General features: G+C 32.8%; 1 protein-coding gene across 1 annotated transcript; it reads left to right on the top strand.

The window, feature by feature from the left end:
* The first annotated feature begins 251 nt into the window (after positions 1 to 251).
* Positions 252 to 18036, top strand: LOC119668778. The gene is made up of 4 exons (XM_038078409.1): positions 252 to 658; positions 12960 to 13182; positions 13245 to 13395; positions 13772 to 18036. The coding sequence occupies exons 1-4, from the start codon at positions 499 to 501 to the stop codon at positions 17651 to 17653; spliced, it is 4416 nt and encodes a 1471-aa protein (XP_037934337.1). The 5' UTR covers positions 252 to 498; the 3' UTR covers positions 17654 to 18036.
* The last annotated feature ends 475 nt before the right edge of the window (positions 18037 to 18511 follow it).

Here is an 18511-nt window from a genome sequence, read left to right as displayed (position 1 = left end):
GGGTTGAAATTTATATATTAAATTTGATCCTCACAGTGTATTGTATCATTCTTTAAAAAGTCGTTTGAAGATAAACAATAGTGCACTTCTATATTTATATATGTAGCCTAAGCGTTTGATAAAGTACCTATGGCACGAACACATAATACATAAAATTACAACTCTCATGCCAGCTAACACTCACCTTTTGTTAACAACTACTTAAGCAACAAAACTTTTAGTTTAAGATATAAAGATTTTGTTTCAGAACCTTGTCCTATCAAAGTTGGAGTTTCCCAAGGAAGTGTAATAGGTCCGATATCATACCTACTGTATACAAGTGATATCCCAACCCAACGGAAAACACTTTAACTGCAACATTTGTTGACGGTACAGCAATACTAAGTGCACACAAAAACCCCGCAATAGCACAACGTATGCTACTACTTGCTACTACTTGCATACAAAATTCTGCTACACAAGTCGATAATAAGACCTATGTGAAGTTACCGAGTTCAAATGTGGGGAACAGCGATGACATCAAATATTGTAAAACTGCAAAGGCTCCAATCTAAAATCCTGAGAATTATAACAGGTGCACCGTGGTTTATAAAAAATGCTAACCTTCATAGAGACTTGGGCTTACCAACAGTAATAGAAAAAGCTGCTCGATGTAGCCGTGAGTACCTATTAAAAATTACAAGATCATTCTAACCAATAAGCTTATTAAACAAAGGCCACAAACGTTTAAAAAAGAAGGACACAATTAACATCTGCTAACTTTTCAAATTTTTATTTAATTTAAAATATAAATTTTACTTAATTACATTGAATCTGATTTTTGATTTGATTTCAATTTTTAACCATATTTTACTTTAAATAATTTAATGTCGCAATAGCTTTTTCCAAAGCAATAGCTTAGGAAAAAAATAAATTTTGTTTAAAAATAATTTTGTTTTTAAAAAGATTTATTGTTCATTAAAACAATAAGAAATTATGTTTTAAGATTTGATTTATTTATTGTTAGTTTCTAAATGAAAGATTCAATAAATAATGTCTACATTTAAAAAAAAAAAAGACTAAACAAATGTTCACGATTAAAAACGCGCGCGATCGGTGATCACTCCGTAATTTTTTTGCTTTTAGTTTAAAATACTAAATTTAAAATTCCAGAATTATGAATACTTGAGCGATTTACAATTAAAAAATAAACTTTTAAAAACCAGTTCCCGATTTTGAACGGTGAGATTTAGTTTATGTAAATTTAAACATTTTTATTTTAACAAATTGAATTTTAATTTTGCAATTTTTTTGTGTTTTGTTAAAAAACGTAAATAAACATAAATAATTTTATTTATAACTTTAAAACTTAAATAATTAAATATATATAATCATATAAACAAACCGTAAAACAAGTGTATGCGTAATTGGGTTATACTGTGGCATGCTCAAATAAGTGAAAATAGTTTAAATGGCTATTATTTATTATTATTATTATTTATTGATTCAAAAGAAATTCATACAGCACTTACAAAAAATTATAGAATTTTACTTAAAATCTAAATTGACAATAACATATTTGTTGTGTGTCAGATTGGCATACAAAATGCGATGCATAATATTAACATTATTATTTATATAAATTCATCAATAATTAATCTTCTGTAACTTAAAACCCTTTTCATAAATTTATACAGTTTATAAATATTGCTACCGTTTAATAAGACTTTCACTTCTTCTTCAGACAGAAGTGCTTTATCAAAAAAAATAGGTCTATGTTCTCTGAAAATTGGACATACACCAATAATATGACATATATTTTCTATTTCATGACGATTACACAAAAAACAATCGAATGTATTAAATTCTCCACCGTTCAAATTAAAAAGACCGCCTGTACACATAAGAAGTAGGCTCGATATGTGCTGAGTGTTTTCGAAATAAAAATTATGCATAATGTCATATTGTAGCTGTGGGAACATGTCATGAGATTCCGACCTAGCATTCGCAACAAAGGAATCGTGTTCACTCCGTTTATATAAAGTTATAATATTTTTGTGCAATAGTTTAAGATCCATTCTCCTAAAACTGGTTATTGAAACATCCAGTTCTAAACACATATTTTTCCAATCTTTGGCCCAATATATACCTTTGCTAATTATACGTTCAGCTTATATATTACCATTCGAGGAAGCCTTGTGGGGGGGAGATTAAGAATTTTTCTCACATATGCGAAATGTGTTTGTATTGTGTCGGTAAACCCGTTTCTAAGTGGAGCATATAGTTGGGGTGTTAGTGGGTAGAAATACTATCTTTTTTTATAATAAATCTAAAAAGTTTTTCCACTGGATCATAATTTTGTAACCCCAAACTTGGGCCCCGTAAAGTACAATCGAACGTGCTGCCGTGTAGAAAATTTTCAATCTATTTATAAAAGTTATTTTGGATTAGACAAATACTTTGCCCATGTCGAGTTAATTGCACTTTTACCTAAGGAGAGTTTAGAGGTCAAATATTTATTGTAGGAAAGGTTATACGTAATTAATATTCCAAGATATTTATATTCATAATTTGTAACTTTATTGGGATCTCCTCTTTTAAACATGGGATGAATTATCGCCTCGCGAACTTTTTCAAGAAATACATCCAATTTAACATCACTCTGCATGTTAGTACTTATATAATCAGAACAAGTTGTCATTTCTAACCGTTCTCTGTATTTACCTCCCCACGCTTCTTTCCACATTTTTTTCGGAACTTGTACGTTATTCGCAATTACTTCCAAACTTGATGAAAAACGAAAGAAGGCTGTTGGGCAATTTTCACGTCAACTCTTTTAATAATAATAATAATAATGATTTGCAAAGAACATGTAAAGAGCTTACGTATCTAAGTAACTGAGATGAACAGATGCAGAAATCAACAACAGTTGACCCATTTGGTCCCACGTATGTAAATTCCCCATCTTCATCACCTCGACACCTGCTGTTAATTATTACACCACCGATGTCCTCCAAAAAGCTTAGAAGTTTTCTTCCCTTGGTGTTAAGCTTCACATCTTTTGATACTCTTCTTACCGCAATAAATGGGAAATCGGATAATAATTTACCATCAACTACTTGATTATCTGCTACATGGACATTTAAGTCACAAACAATACAGTAAACGGGTTTATTAAAATAGTTTAAAAATTGTTCCAGTTTAGAAAAATCTTCCTCCCATTTTGTGCAATTTAAATAACGTAAAATGAAGAATCAATCAACTTTATTAGCACAAGAATATAGTACAACATTATCACCAAAGTTTAAAAATTTAAGAGAACATATCTTCTCTAAACATTTTTTATAACCATAAAGACAACCACCACGCGCTCTGCCAGCATTATGAGTTTTAGACGCTCCCACTCAGCACAATATATAATCTTGAAAGAAATAAGTAAAGTTATTTTGGTTTTCGACCAGTACAGGTGTTTCAAATAGAAAAAATATGACATATAAGTTAACAAAAGTGAAAAAATTCTTATGTTTGAATTTACTTTTTAAATTAGCTACGTTATAAGAAAGCACCTGACTGACACACTGTCAATTGCTAATTAGAATTCACCTGCAAGGCAACATCCACTGCAATGTAGTCCAGGGTATTTCTTGCTGGATTGACATCCATCAGCTGACGATTACTTATATTTTTTTTGACATCGCACTGGAACTTTGTTGTAGTAAGCAAGTTATTAATCATTTTCGCATCTCCTGTAGTAGTAGCAATAATTTTGTTTTCTCGCCAAGTGCAAGATTTGTCGTTAATAAAAAGCGAGTAATCACCTAATCGAACTTCAACACCAGGATCCAGTCTTCTAAGCTCATTATCTACTGCGCGCAGATTCTGTTTTCTGGACCGTTCATCCACTGTGAGATCTCTATTTATGTAAATATTTGTACCTTTCAATTTCATCACAGCGAATAATATCTGTCTAACCTGCGATTCTGACCCAAGTGTTATAATAAAATGCCATTACCCGGCAGTTTTTTTACAATGCACACAGATACATTTGTTTTCAGCACATTACTGCACACTTAGAGAATTTCCTTTTCAAATGGCTATATAATGCTTAGTACAGAAGACATTGAAATAAATAACCAACCAACAACCAAACCTCTACACAAAACAATGACCAAAACAAATATAGCAAAAATAGCTAGTGAAATTTCCACAGCTATAAAATTAAAGTAAATAATTCATCACCATCGCAAGAAAATGATCAACCTACGAACTCGATGCTGTCCCGTAAGATAAATACGCTTGAAGACAAGTCCTTAGAAAAAGGTTGCGAATCTCTAATAAGAGAAAATAAAAAAACTTAAAGCTGAAAAAAATAAACCAATTTCCATTAAAACGAAAACTAATACTAGTGCTACAATTATAAACGCAGAACATAAGAACGTTGCGAGTAAGCAAAAAAAGCTTGACAACAACTGGTTTTCAACACCCAACCGTTTTGAGGTTCTCGACAACTCTGACGCTGAAAATCAGGGAGACACATCAGAACATGCTGAAGTAATTAAAGAAATTAAAATTTCTAAACAATCACTAATATTTGTAGCGGGTGTTGGTAATATCAACCACTTCGGGTATTGCTAAATGATCCGACTCCAACGAGTTTGTACTTAAAATATTGGGTAATAATGAAGTCTAAATACAGCCCAACACAGCGGAAATTTACTCAAAAGTTACCAAAGCTCTTGCAGAGAAACAGACGGAGTTTCACACATACAAGCTAAAGCAAGATAGAAGCTTCAACGTCGTGTTGAGGAGCCTGCATCCTTCAATACCTCTTGATGAAATTAAACAAGACTTAGTTCGGCCATGAAGACGTCAATATTAGTAATATTCGACAATGAGTTAAAAAGAAGTGCGAATTGCCGCAATGCACTCGGTGCCAGCACTATGGTCACACAAAATATTTTTACAATCGTATGAAAACCACTTGAACTCAGATTGTTCTCGCAAAACCGCCGGCAATAATGTATGGTGAGTTTTTTGTGAAGGTAATCACCAGGCTAACTATAAAGGGTGCACAGTTTACAAACAACTCGAGAAAAAAGCGTTTCCAGTCTTTCGTAGAAAAATAACAACTTAAACAGAAATGCAACAACACATCAAATTGAATGAAACAAGCCAAACTTTTGCAAATGCTGTCAAATCTAGCAATATGAACAATTAGGTGCACGTAAACTCAGCTCAACAAGACGATTTTCCTGAGCTTAAATCAATGCTCAAAACGGTTATGGAACAAATGAGCTCTATACTCACCCTCATAACCGCATTTGTCGCTAATGCATCCAAATAATGGGAGGTCCAAAGATTGGTTTTTGGAACGCTAACGGGCTGATCCAACACAGTTGTGAAATTTAGCCTTTTCTTCTTGACAAAAACATTGATGTTATGCTTATTAGTGAAACTCATTTTACATCGACAAGCTATCTGACGCTTCCATATTACACAATGTACAACGCAAACCATCCTTCTGGTAACGCCCGTGGCGGCGCAACAACAATCATAAAAAATAATATTGACCACTCATTTCTCATCAATCGCAATGAAGTATATCTGCAATCAATAGTCATAACAATACGAGGTGTATATGGTTAAATAACTGTTGTCTCTATCTACTGTCAATCAATCAATCAATTAAAAGTCATCAATTCAACTCAAGAACTCAAGATTAATAACACCCAGAGGACGCGAGCTATTAAAAACGATATAAGAAAGCAACCTATTTCACCTATCTACTGGCGAACCCACTTACTGGCCGACAGATCTAAATAAAACACCAGTGGCTCGTTTATGTAACTTTCTCACTTCGTTTTCTCGAACGATTTTCTCACTTTAAAAATTACTCACTAGAAGTGTTTATGTAACTGTGGTGAATTGTTTTCTCACTTTTTTTCGTTCGAGTTTTTGTCACCTGTCAAATTGCTTGCGAGAAGTTTTGAATTTTGAATGGAAAAAAGTAAGTTAAAGTGAATAAATTAAAATTTTTTGTACAAGTGCTATTTGCAAACACTAAGCAACCTTTTAAAATTGTTTCATTTTCGTTCAATTTTTTCAAAAAGCGTTCCATTTTCATCAGTTTCTCTCATCACACCATAACGTTCTCGTGTGGTGAATTTTTCATGTTACATAAACAGCAAACTCGAAAGAAGTGAGAAAAAGCAAGTGAGAACTTTTCGAAAGAAATCGTTCGAGTTAAATTCGAACGATTTACATAAACGAGCTACAGATGTCATTGACTTTTGCATTTGTAAGGGCGTACCCAAAAATAATCTAACCTTGCGGTCGTGGTTAGATATTTCGTCTGACCACTCGCCTCTTCTGTTAGGAATTCATTCGAATATCGCCCTAAAAATTCCAGAACTCAGACTTCACAACAAAAGAACTGATTGGGCTATTTTCCGTAGTTACATTAGCGAGCACCTCTCGACATATATTCCTCTTAAAACTCATCATGACATTTAAACCGCAGTAGAACAATTCAACAAAATTGTACAAAAGGCAGCTTGGTCTGCAACTCCGTCTACACAGAATTGTAGGACTGTACATCTAGACAAGGATATCAAAGTACAACTGCTTGAAAAACATAAATTACGTAGGGTCTGGCAGATGACGAGAGATCCTAACGATAAGAGGCGCCTGAATGTAGCCTCCAAAAAACTCAAAGTAAATCTAGAGGCAAGGAAAAATGCAAGCATTGCAATTTACTTAGCAAGCTTGTCTCCCTCTGAGGCCACTGAGTACTCCTTATGGAAAGCTACACGCATACTTAATGAACCTACATCGCATATACCACCAATTAAGATGAGTAATGGGCAATGGACTAAAACTGATGCTGATAAAGCGAAAACTTTTGCAGTGCACCTCGGTAAAGTCTTTCAGCCACGCTGCTCTAAAAATAATCTGAAAGACTCTGAAGTTGAAGGTTTTCTCCACACACCGCATCAATTAGACTTTCCTATTCCTATGTCTTTGACTCGTGAATTAAAGTGGTTCATAAAAAATAACATTAAAACCAAAAAAGCTCCAGGATATGACCTGATAACCGGAAAGGTGCTACATGAGCTACCACATGTGGGTTTTTTAATTCATAAACCAATTGTTTAATGCAATTTTCACCTGTGAACACTACCTAGCTCAATGGAAAGTCGCCAAAATCATATTAATTCCAAAGCCCGGTAAGCCCGTCGAACTTGCAACATCTTACAGACCGATCAGCTTACTTCCTGTGTTGTCAAAAGTATTTGAGAGAGTATTCCTAAAATGTTTAAAGCCAATTATCGCAAATAGATGTCTGATTCCCAATTCGGGTTTCGCGAGCACCACTCTACTATTCAATAAGTAAATAGAGTATACAACTTCGCAAGACTTGTATTGGAAAATAAAGAATACTGCACAGCAGCCTTTTTCGACATAACACAAGCATTCGATAAAGTATGGCACACCGGAGTTCTCTACAAATTGAAGTTACAACTACCGCATAGCTACTTCTCTGTCTTAAAATCATATATACTAGATTGGCACTTTATGGTTAAAATGAATAGCTGTCACACTGAACTTTTTCAAATAGAGGCTGAAGTTCCCCAAGTAAGTGTGTTGGGTCCTACTTTATATACTTTGTTCACAGCAGATCTCCCACTCAGCGCTAAAACATACACTGCGACATTTGCAGATGATACTGTAGTGATGGTGAAACACGCAGATCCTGTAGTAGCTTCACAACTTTTGCAAAGTTATCTGAACGATGTAAACGCATGCCTAGACATTTGGCACATTGAAACTAACGATAACAAATCTGTTCAAACTACTTTTACACTCCGCCACGGTACCTGCCCTTCCGTTAGACTGAATGGCTGTGAATTGCCAGAAGCTGAAAACGCCAAATATCTAGGTGTACATTTTGTTCGTCGTCTAAATTGGCGTCACCACATCTTTACAAAACGGAAGCAGTTAGGACTTAAGCTACGCTCACTTTACTGGCTACTTAATCCCAAATCCAAATTATCGCTACAAAATAAAATGCTTTTATACAAGGTCGTCTTAAAGCCAATCTGGACATACGGTATACCCATCTGGGGTAAAGCAGCGAAGTCAAATCTAGATATGATTCAGAGGTTTCAATCAAAAATATTACGTATCTGCGCCGACGCCCCATGTGTTATTCCGAATAACGTCCTACATAACGATCTTGCCATCTCTATAGTGTACGAGTCAATACAGCAGATAAGCAGCAACTATCACTCACGACTGGTAGTTCACCCTAACCCCCTTGCCGCAGGCCTAACGAGGGATACTTTTGACATTCGTAGATTAATACGCTTCTGATTTGCCGAGTAGATTCTAGAAATTGTAATTCTTCATAACGCGGTAATTACCACTGTGTAGTCCCGCACATGCCAATCATATATTATTATTGCCATAAGTAGTACTTATTATTCATGCATAGAATAGATTGTATATAATAAAATGAAGTTTAAAAAAAAACAGTTCTTCATAAACTTTTTATTTCAGTTAACACTTTTTCTTTCCCTTTTTTTTTAATTTTTTCATTTGTAATTTAAATAAAAATAGTTTTTCACAAATTAATGCTTAAAACTTTAACTTAAATTTTAATAATTTTCAGTTCAGTTTAGAAAAGAAACGTCATCACTTCAAAAAAACTGTGGAAAAAAAAGCCCTCCTCAACCGCGCACTACCCTTTTTATATCTCCTATTTTTTCGTCATTATTCCGTTCATTACCAAATCTCGCACAATTCTGGAGGCCGTTTTTTGACCTCCCACGGTTTACCCTTTCTTTATCTTTTTTTTTTTCATTTTACATTTCAAAATTTCTACAATACTTATATTACCCGCTTTTATGTAAACTGCATTTCCCTCATTTTTAAGCTTGGCTTTGGCAGCATTGTTATTCTTAATTTCTAATTTGCTTAAGCTTTCGCTGCAGCTCCAGACCATACAAAAAAATGTATAAATCTTTTTTCTTTTTTTTTCTTTTTTATATTTTACTTTTATCATGTACGAGCAATGCATATGTAAATTAAAGAATTTGTTCCTTTTTTTCTTTTAAAATTCATAGTTAATTAATAAATAGTAAATATAGTGATAGTTTATATAGTAAAAATAAATGAAATAAATGAAAACAAAAGAAAAAAATTATTTTTTTTTAAACTAAAGAAGACAAGGCGGAGACAAGAAAAAAACAACCACAAGCAGCGCGGAGTGGTACTAGACGTCGCGAGTAAATCGAAATAATGTCATGTCTGTACATTTAATTCTTGTTAAGCTAATTTTTTTCTTTTCACGCAGGCATTCATAACAATCGCTCTCTTTTCTAGAGAAAGAAACTTTACATACGTTTTTAATTATGAATCCTCAAAGTTCTATTTTAAATTGCACGAAAAAGGTTTCCTAAATATATAAATAATAAAAATTTTAATTTGACTTAAGAATTTATTAATCAATATTTTAAGAGTCTTTTCGCGTATTTATTTATTTTTATTTAATTATTTATTTATTTTATTTATTTATTTTATTTATTTAGCATAAGTTTGTTTTTATAACTACATAATTATACAAATTCAAGACTCTTTTGCAACACTTTTCTTGTAAATTTGTTTGGAGCTTTGAAGCTTTATTTGCTGTCTCTATCAGTTGTTTTCAAGGGCGTGTGATTTAGAGAAAAGTAAACAAATTCCAAAACAAAGTCAAAATTTACTTTTTCTACAAAAGAAATAAATATAATATTTTATTTTTATCGGTTATTATTTTTTTTTTATAAATTTTGTTTAAAAGTTACTGTCTCGATTATTTGTAATAAGTTTATTATCACTTTTTATGTTTTTCACTTAGAAAACACAAAAAGTGACGGAGTGATTTTTTTGAGCGCCAAGTTAAGCAAAGTTATACCCTACTCTTAAATGACATCAATCTGACAACCACTATGTGTGAGTTCCTTTTTCTTTGTTAGCAAGTTTTGTTTTCTTTCTTTCGTGCGCAAGCGTGGTGATTGATCGGATTTTCATGGCGTGGCAGTTTTCTTTTATTTTCATGTGTTTATTAAGTAAAATATTATAATGACTATTATAATATTATAATAGTCACTTTCGTCTGGAAAATTTGACGTTAAATTACAACTTATTCACAAAAATATGGTTCTCGCCAATAAATATTGGTTCTCGCCCGTGCGACTAGTGGAGTAACATTAGCATGACTTTCTCAGCATTACGTTCCTAGATTAGGTTCTATACATAAGAAAGAACAAATCATGCAACAAATAATGCCTCTACGAATAGAATAGTTTTGAAATTGAACACTTAAAAATAAAAAATATAATTAATTAATTAATTCAATTATTCTACAGCTGGTTTATGATTTCGTTCTAATATATAAATACAGCAAGTAAAATTGTTAATAAAAACTTTCATAGCAAAAGTAACAAAACTCCAGCAAAAATATGCGAACAAAAAAGTCAAGTACGGCTTTGAATCAGTTGGTTAAGGTGCGCTGATTCTGAGCTTCATATTTGGCAGGACCCGAGTTCGATTCCTGGTACTTGCAGTCTCAAAAATAATTATTTACGAATAATTAAATACAAGAATTATTTCCAAGACCACTGATGAAGGGTATTTGGCAATACTCGAAACAGCTGTATGGTCAGCCAAAAAATCAATTAATTAAAATAATTTAAAAAATAAATTTTTGTTGTTGTTTCACTTCTGTTCGAAAACCTCTTTATGTAAAATTTTATTGTTTTCACTTGTTATTGAAGTAAATGAATAAAGTTTTTTTTTTTATTTTTCAAAGTATATAAAAGCCGCTGGGCACAATTGGGAACTATCTATAAAAGCCGACGGACACGACTGGTTACATTCTATAGCCGCTAGGCACAATTGTTTGCTTTAGATTAGAAAAGCCTTCTGGGCACTTCTGGTTACCTTGCATATAATAGTCGCATTTGATTCATATATAATCGGAAAATGGACAGAATTGCAAGAAAATTAGCATGCTGAAAAACAGGGAAGAATCTCTTAGAAAGTTGTCGGACACAGTACAAAGAAGCTTGAGAAGATTTGTTGGCTTACAGTCATGACGGTGCAAAGATTGAAAAAACGAGTGACTCAGTGGTAGCGTTAGTCAGCGAAGACAACTACATGGAAGTCGAAATCATATATTCAGAAACGTTGGGAGAGCTAATCGGTGCGATAGTTAATTATAAACTGTAATTATAAACCATTCAAATACCAATGAAATTATAATTAGAAATGTGACAAGAATGGAATTAACGTTTAATCTGCCTCGTATTAAAATTCGGTTATTTGATGGTAACTATTTGCATTGGTACGCGTTTAAGGATTTATTCATGTCAATCGTCTTTGCATTATCTAATACGCAGAAACTGCAATACTTACAATATGCGTTAGTGTTAGTAACTCAACACACGCTAGACAACATTACTACGACAGACGCACATTGGGCAGCAGCATTGAATTTACTCGTCCACAAGTATGAAACAAGAGGATAATCTTTAACGCGTATTTGAAGAAAATTGTTAACGTAACAGCGATGTCTGAATGCTCACTAAAAAGCTTTCGATTACTATGTGACACCATTACGTCAGCTTTACGTACGTTAGAACAATTGGGCCATCCCGTACAACATTAAGATGAGTGGTTGGTTTTTATTGTCCTGCACAAACTAGACACTAGAACGCATTTAGCCTGGGAGCTGTCAACGATTAGTTCAGAACATATTCCAAAGTTTGAGGAGCTGGTCAATTTCTTAGAAAATTCGAATAGTATGACCGATAAATCCAATGGGGAGAAAAAGTTTGGAACACTTATCCAACCAAAGAATTTTGTGAAAGGCTATCATACAATTATTAGACAATGTGTGCACTGCCAAGGTAAGTATTTGCTGGCACATAGCGCAGAATTTCTACAAATGATTGGGCTACAGAGATATGTGGTAGCCAGAACTGCAAGGTTGTGCTTTCATTGTTTAAGAACAAGACATATGTGTCATTATTGCCCATGAAAATATCGGTGCCTGCAATGTAATGCAACACATCATACACTTATACATGAACACAATGGAAGTGGTGGAAAAACGAATCATTAAAATACACTGCAGAAGACCACCGAAGTGACTAAGAAATACGCTGCGTAAATTTTGGGCATTAGAAGAAATAACAAGCCAGATGTCAACGGACGACATGTGTCGCAGTCGCTATTTTAATTATATTTATTTATATATTAATTTAAGATTTACTAATCATACTGTAAAAATGAAATTTAAAATGAAAATAAATATACATACATACATAGAACCCAGATTCCGTTAACAAAAGATGAGATGTATTGTGAGAACTTCTTTGAACGTACAACTGTACGTAACAACACTATTCGATATGTGGTCAGACTCCCAGTAAAGCAGAAGGATAATCTGCCAATTCTTAAGTCAAATAAACTAAATGCACTGGCATTACAAAACAGTAATTTACAACGATTAAGTCGAGATACAGAAATGTATAAGCTATATCAAGCTTTTGTGGACGAATATCAGACATGTGGCCATATGAAAGTGGTGTAATATTTGAATGATGCTGAATCAACTTGCTATCTTCCTCACCATAGTGTCTATAAGGGTTTATGTTCTACAACGAAACTTCGCGTACTTATTAAGTAAATTTTTATTGTTTTCAATTGTTATTTAAAATAAATGAATAAAGTTTTGGTGTGACCAAAAGGAAACTGTAGTTCGACTAAATTTATTGCGAAACAATAATATTAAATGATTTCATTAAATGGGAAAAGATTCTGGTTATTGTTTATTATAACATTAAATTAGACTCATTTTAATTTATATTTCATTCACTTAATTTTTATTTAAATACAGATAAAAATTTTAATAATTGTGTGTTGTTCTTTTGCAGATAATATGTTTTTCATTTTTAAGTCTGACGTAATACTACATATATTTGTGGTCTTGCTGTTTATCCCGATATTTAATAGCTATCCTATATTCAATCAACCGGATCTAAAACACACCAATTACTTATCATTAAATAATGATTTGCAAACACCCTTCATGGACGAAACTATAGAAGAAGTGCGACAGTTGTGGGAACAGGATAGTAACTTACCTCGTTTAACCAGGTACTAACATAGGTTACAGTTTCAGAAACCAAATGCTTCAATATATACTTTCCTTAATTTAGGGGTGAAATTCAGGAACTCTATGAAAAAATAAAACGCGAGGATTTTGAGACTACCAAGAAAGTTCGTGATTTAACTCGAGCTGAAGGAGTACGTGCCTTAATGTTGGTGTTACCTTACAATACGGATAATAAAACCAAAGAAAATTTGCAAGTACTTAAAGATTCATTATAGGTGCTTTCGGTGGCTCGCAAGTGTGGCAAAAAACAGCAAGGCCTAGCTGCTTAAATTAACGCAAAACAACAGCACTACTTTGTCTATTTAAGCAAGTAATTGTGAAGTGGTCAAACACTTTGGCCAGTAAAGAAACAAGTATTTCTAACGCAATAAGCGAACTATTGTGAATCTTCATTGGAAATTTCACACATATGCAAGATTTGTTGTTTGCGAAAACATGACATGGTAACAGTGATGCCAATTTCTCGCTTAGCACCAATGGGTCAGCATGCCGTTTTTTCCCACACTCGGTGTCAACTGAAAGCACCTGATATTAAGTTTCATGTATGTATCCAATTGCTTATTTTAACAGGATTTATACACACGCCCTCCAGTAACGAAAGTTATTAATATCTATGCACAACCACAACCCATAAAATTCGTTACTCCTGATCCAAATACTGTAACTAAAAACGAAATCCCAAGCATACTAAATTTGGCTGCTACTACTTACAAGCCAAATTATTCAAAAAAAAATGTAATTGTTACTGCAAGTCCTAGTACGTCTCATCCTCCAACGCAACCTGTAATAAAAAAACTATCACCAATAAGAACCGATTTATCAGCATTTCAACCAATTACAAATTCTACTGATTATAATACAAAGTATCTTATATCAAAACCGAAGTCAACTCATCGTTACAGTAGTCATTACAATGCTAAGGACATTGAATTTTCAAAACTTCCAATTCAAATGAACACCAAACCTTTTATTAATACTGTTAAACCAGTTTTTGAAGTCCTAAAAACTTTAGGTATTGTAGATCAAAAAAATGGTTATCACCAACCTCTTATTGATGACTTCTTCCAAGCAGAGAGTGCACCTAAACCTGTCGTTAGTAGTTTTACTGTTAAGAATCATCAAAGTGCAACTCAAAAAATAAGGTCAGATGCTTATTTAAATTTTAAGCCACTTAACATTGGTGAAGAAATTCGAATAAAACCAGAAGTTGAAGGATATCTGACGAGATTTGGCATTGTTGGAGGGCGACAATTCAAAGATTTGAATAAAAAATCATATGTGAGTGGCAGTGATAAGCAAGCTAGTGAAAAAAGGGAAGTAGTAGCTCAAGTAGCAAACAGAGAAGGCAACAAGTCGAAGAAAAGTACGTTAATTGACAATACAGAACTTGAGAAACTTATACAAAATTTGCAAGAGTTAGAGCGTTTAAATAATAATGCAAATACTTTAACTACATCAGCAATTTCATTACCAACTTCAACTCAAGCAACATCACGACTTTCGAACGTATTAACCATAAATGGAGAATCATCACTAAATGAACCAAATAAACTTCGCCGAAGGATTGATCCTAATATTGATACAAACGATAATAGACAAATTGACAATAATAAATCTGACGAGGTTGCAAAATTACTGGAGAATTTACAAGAACTAGAGAAACTTCGAATAAATCCACAAAATGCTCTTCAATTAGTTGTACCTACAAATAAAACAGTTAACCTTTTTAATAGATCTGATGCAATCATAACTCAAACAAGTTTGCCAATTAAAAGTCAAACTTTAACCAATCGCTTTAATGACCTCATCTTGGAACAGCAGAGCCAGCAACAAACACATTCTCCTAAATTAAGCCAAAATTTGGAAGTGGCAGAATCTGAGAGTATAGAAAAACCAACTGTTCAACCAAAACTACAACAACCGCGTACTCGAGCTAATTTTTCACCAACAGATTTTTTACAACTACAAAAAATACTTAGTAATGAAAGTGAGTTGAAACGCTTATATGAACAAGTACGCTTAAGAACTACACCAAAAACTACCACCACCACCACTATCACCATTCCCACAAAGAAACCCATTTCATCCAACCAAAACGATTTGCAACTATTACAAAAATATTTAGCAGAATTGAATAGGGCAAGTTACACTACTGAAGCACAAAGTACAAGTACTATTAGCTTGAAAACTTTGCCACCCAGTATAATAACTACACCTATGCCAAGTGTAGATAGAAATAACTATTCTATACTTATGAGTCAAAAGCCCAACGCCGCTTCTAGTTCTGATGATCTGCATAAACTGATTGGTAGAATACAGCAGTTAGAAAGTTTCAACATTCAACCAAATGAAAACCAGAGCACAGAATTACCACCGCATCTTGATTTTATTAGCCGCAATGTTAAAGCAGAGGCAACAGCTAATGACTATCATGTGCCCATCAATGATTTTGCTCAACTTCAACAGCTTTACAAACAAACTCATTATGAAGATCAAGCACCGCTCGATAAAGCAGAAATCCCTACAGCATTGACTGCATCCGGGTTTCTTGAAGAACTAAAAACACCAAATGAAAACAATGAAACTGAATCTGGAAGTAGCTTACAAAAAGTAGACCCAAATGAATTCATCCAACTACAAAAGCTACTTAGCAAAGTACAAGAATTAGAACGCGTGAAGCTTAAAACAGATGGTTCTGAAGCTGAAGTAATTCCAACTCCTATTAGAACAAAATCTCAGCGAGATGCAAACCTTGTATCAAATATGCTAACAGTCGCTTCTACATCATCTATAAATGCTACAAAAATCAGTAATAGTCATACCGTTTATCCCGAAAATCTAAACAGTTATAAATACTTAGAAGATTTACTCTTTAAAGAAGCAGATTTAGAAAATTTGAAATTAAACTTGTCAAACCATGAAGTGACAACATTTGAACCAAATATTGTACAAAATACAAGTTTAGTTTGGAAACAAACAACCAATGAAAAAATTGATGAATTAGATCATGTCTCATTATCAAATCCAGACAAATCTAAGTATACTCATCCTATGGATGCTGAAACAGAGTCAAATAAGTACATATATTCTTCTACGGCCGATAAAACAGCAACAAAAGAGGTACCAAAGTTTATTTCCATACCCAAACGTGAGGAGTATGATAAAATAAAAACCTCGAACATAAAACAAGACAACTCAGAGGCGTTACAAAAACTCCTAAACAATGCTCAAAGGCTGGAAAATCTTAGTATCATACTGCCTAAAAAATTGTCTGAGCAATTAGAAACCAAACCAATAGAAAGTAATTCTCGTGAAACAATCTTTCAAAAGTTACCAATATACATATATTCTGATAACAAAACAGCTACCAACATTTTAAATTTACATAAAAACTTCAATTTAGATATGTCGAGTAAAGAAGAACTTGATAGCATGAAACAGAAAACGGTCGTTTTTTCACTAACTACCATGAAATCTCCCCTACCTAAATTACCTAAAACAACTACTGAAAGCACAGTGCAGTTGCCAATATTTAGTGCTACAAAAATTATTGAAGATGCTATTAAGCTCGCAGCAAATAAAATTGGAGTTTCTACTGAGCATCCTCAAGGTTTTCGAAGGCGCAGTGATGTTTATGACAACAAAACAACCGTTAAAGACAGTGATCTAATAGGAGAATTTAGTGATATGCACTATCAAATTGCTATACCTGACATTAATCATGAACTTAGGGAAAAATCAACTGAATTATTAGCAGAGCAAAAACCATCTGACTCTATTAAACAAAACATATTTGAACGTGAAATTAAAAAAAGCGAAGATATTAAAAAAAAAAGTACAACAGCAGAATCGAAAAAATCCGATTTAAGCGAATTGCAACGATTAGTCAATAATTTGCAAGAGCTAAAGAAACTCAATATCAATATAACATCAGATATGATCAAGCAGTTAGACGAAAAATATTTGGAGGAATTTAAACACATTCATCCTATTAATGACGATCAAAAAAAGAGTCGTCGGCAAAGTGAAGATATATCAACATATACAACAAGCGATCTGCAAGCTGGCACAGTAGAATCCTATTCTACAAAGAACATAAAGGATATGAAGGATATTACAGCGGGTCCTTTAAAGTTTAACTTTGGTCTTAGCTTTAATGATTCAGATAGGGATGCTGTCATTCTATCAAGTAATAAGGACATACTAGCTAAAAGCAGCCCTGTAAATGCAACTGAAGAATCTCAAAGTAGTTCTTTAGCGGACTTAGAAGACTCATTTGGTCCAGATCCAAATAAAGAAGAAACTTTACCGCCTAAAAAGAAAAATGGTTTCTACTTTCTAGCAGACTGGAACTCGTTTTTAGAAGTGGGTGACGGTGATGATCAAGTCGTAGTAAAGTTAGATCCCAAAATTGGTGACCCGCGATTATTTTTACCTATTAAAGTACCATAAAAATATAAAAATTTTAGATAAATATGTAAATATTTAAAATAAGTTATGTAGGTTCTTATACGAATATAATTACTTTTATATATTTGTAATTAGTGAAATATGCGATGAATTATGCATTTATACGTCGAAACAAATCTTAAGCATGTTTACCTTACATGAATTAAATTTAATAAATTTATGTTACTGAATTAAATTATTTAAAGTCACCTCACAAAGTTATAAATTCGAATCAGTTTTTATATATGAAATTTGTATTTTTATAATTAAGACTAGCTGACCCGGAGAACTTCCTATCGCGTAACAGCTAATGAATGTTGTATTAAATTTCAGGTAAACTAAATTTAGAAATTTATTAACGTAATAAAATGAATACAAAAAATTTATTATGTTCTATAGTTTATTAGGATATTAATATATAATCAATAGCTGTACCCGATCATGCGTTGCTGTGTTATGCATCTATGTTAATTAAAAATCTGAACAAAAAGGCAGTTTTGATACATCAAACATAATTTATTAATGATCAAATGTATACAATACATCAAAATGAAAATCAACAATAAAATTATTCCTACATATATGTCATTTAAATATAACATAGCATATAACATATAAAACATAGGTATACATAGTTGATGGTAGAATAAACTTGTTTCTTCACTTGTGATATTAAACAATATTGCAAACGAATTTCAATTGAAATGGAATCTGCAAAAGAAAATCAATAAGAACAGATAATTGATTTCATGATATATTAAACTATTAGAGTATTGATGGTGAACTTTATCTTATCTGTTCATTACTTCTCGATATAAAAAATATTCTGCCAATATATTTTTTATTGTAGTGCTTGTAAAT

Source organism: Teleopsis dalmanni, chromosome 1 (genome assembly GCF_002237135.1).
Source record: "Teleopsis dalmanni isolate 2A chromosome 1, ASM223713v2, whole genome shotgun sequence".
Classification (NCBI taxonomy): domain Eukaryota; kingdom Metazoa; phylum Arthropoda; class Insecta; order Diptera; family Diopsidae; genus Teleopsis; species Teleopsis dalmanni.
This window is presented reverse-complemented; position numbering and strand designations above follow the sequence as displayed.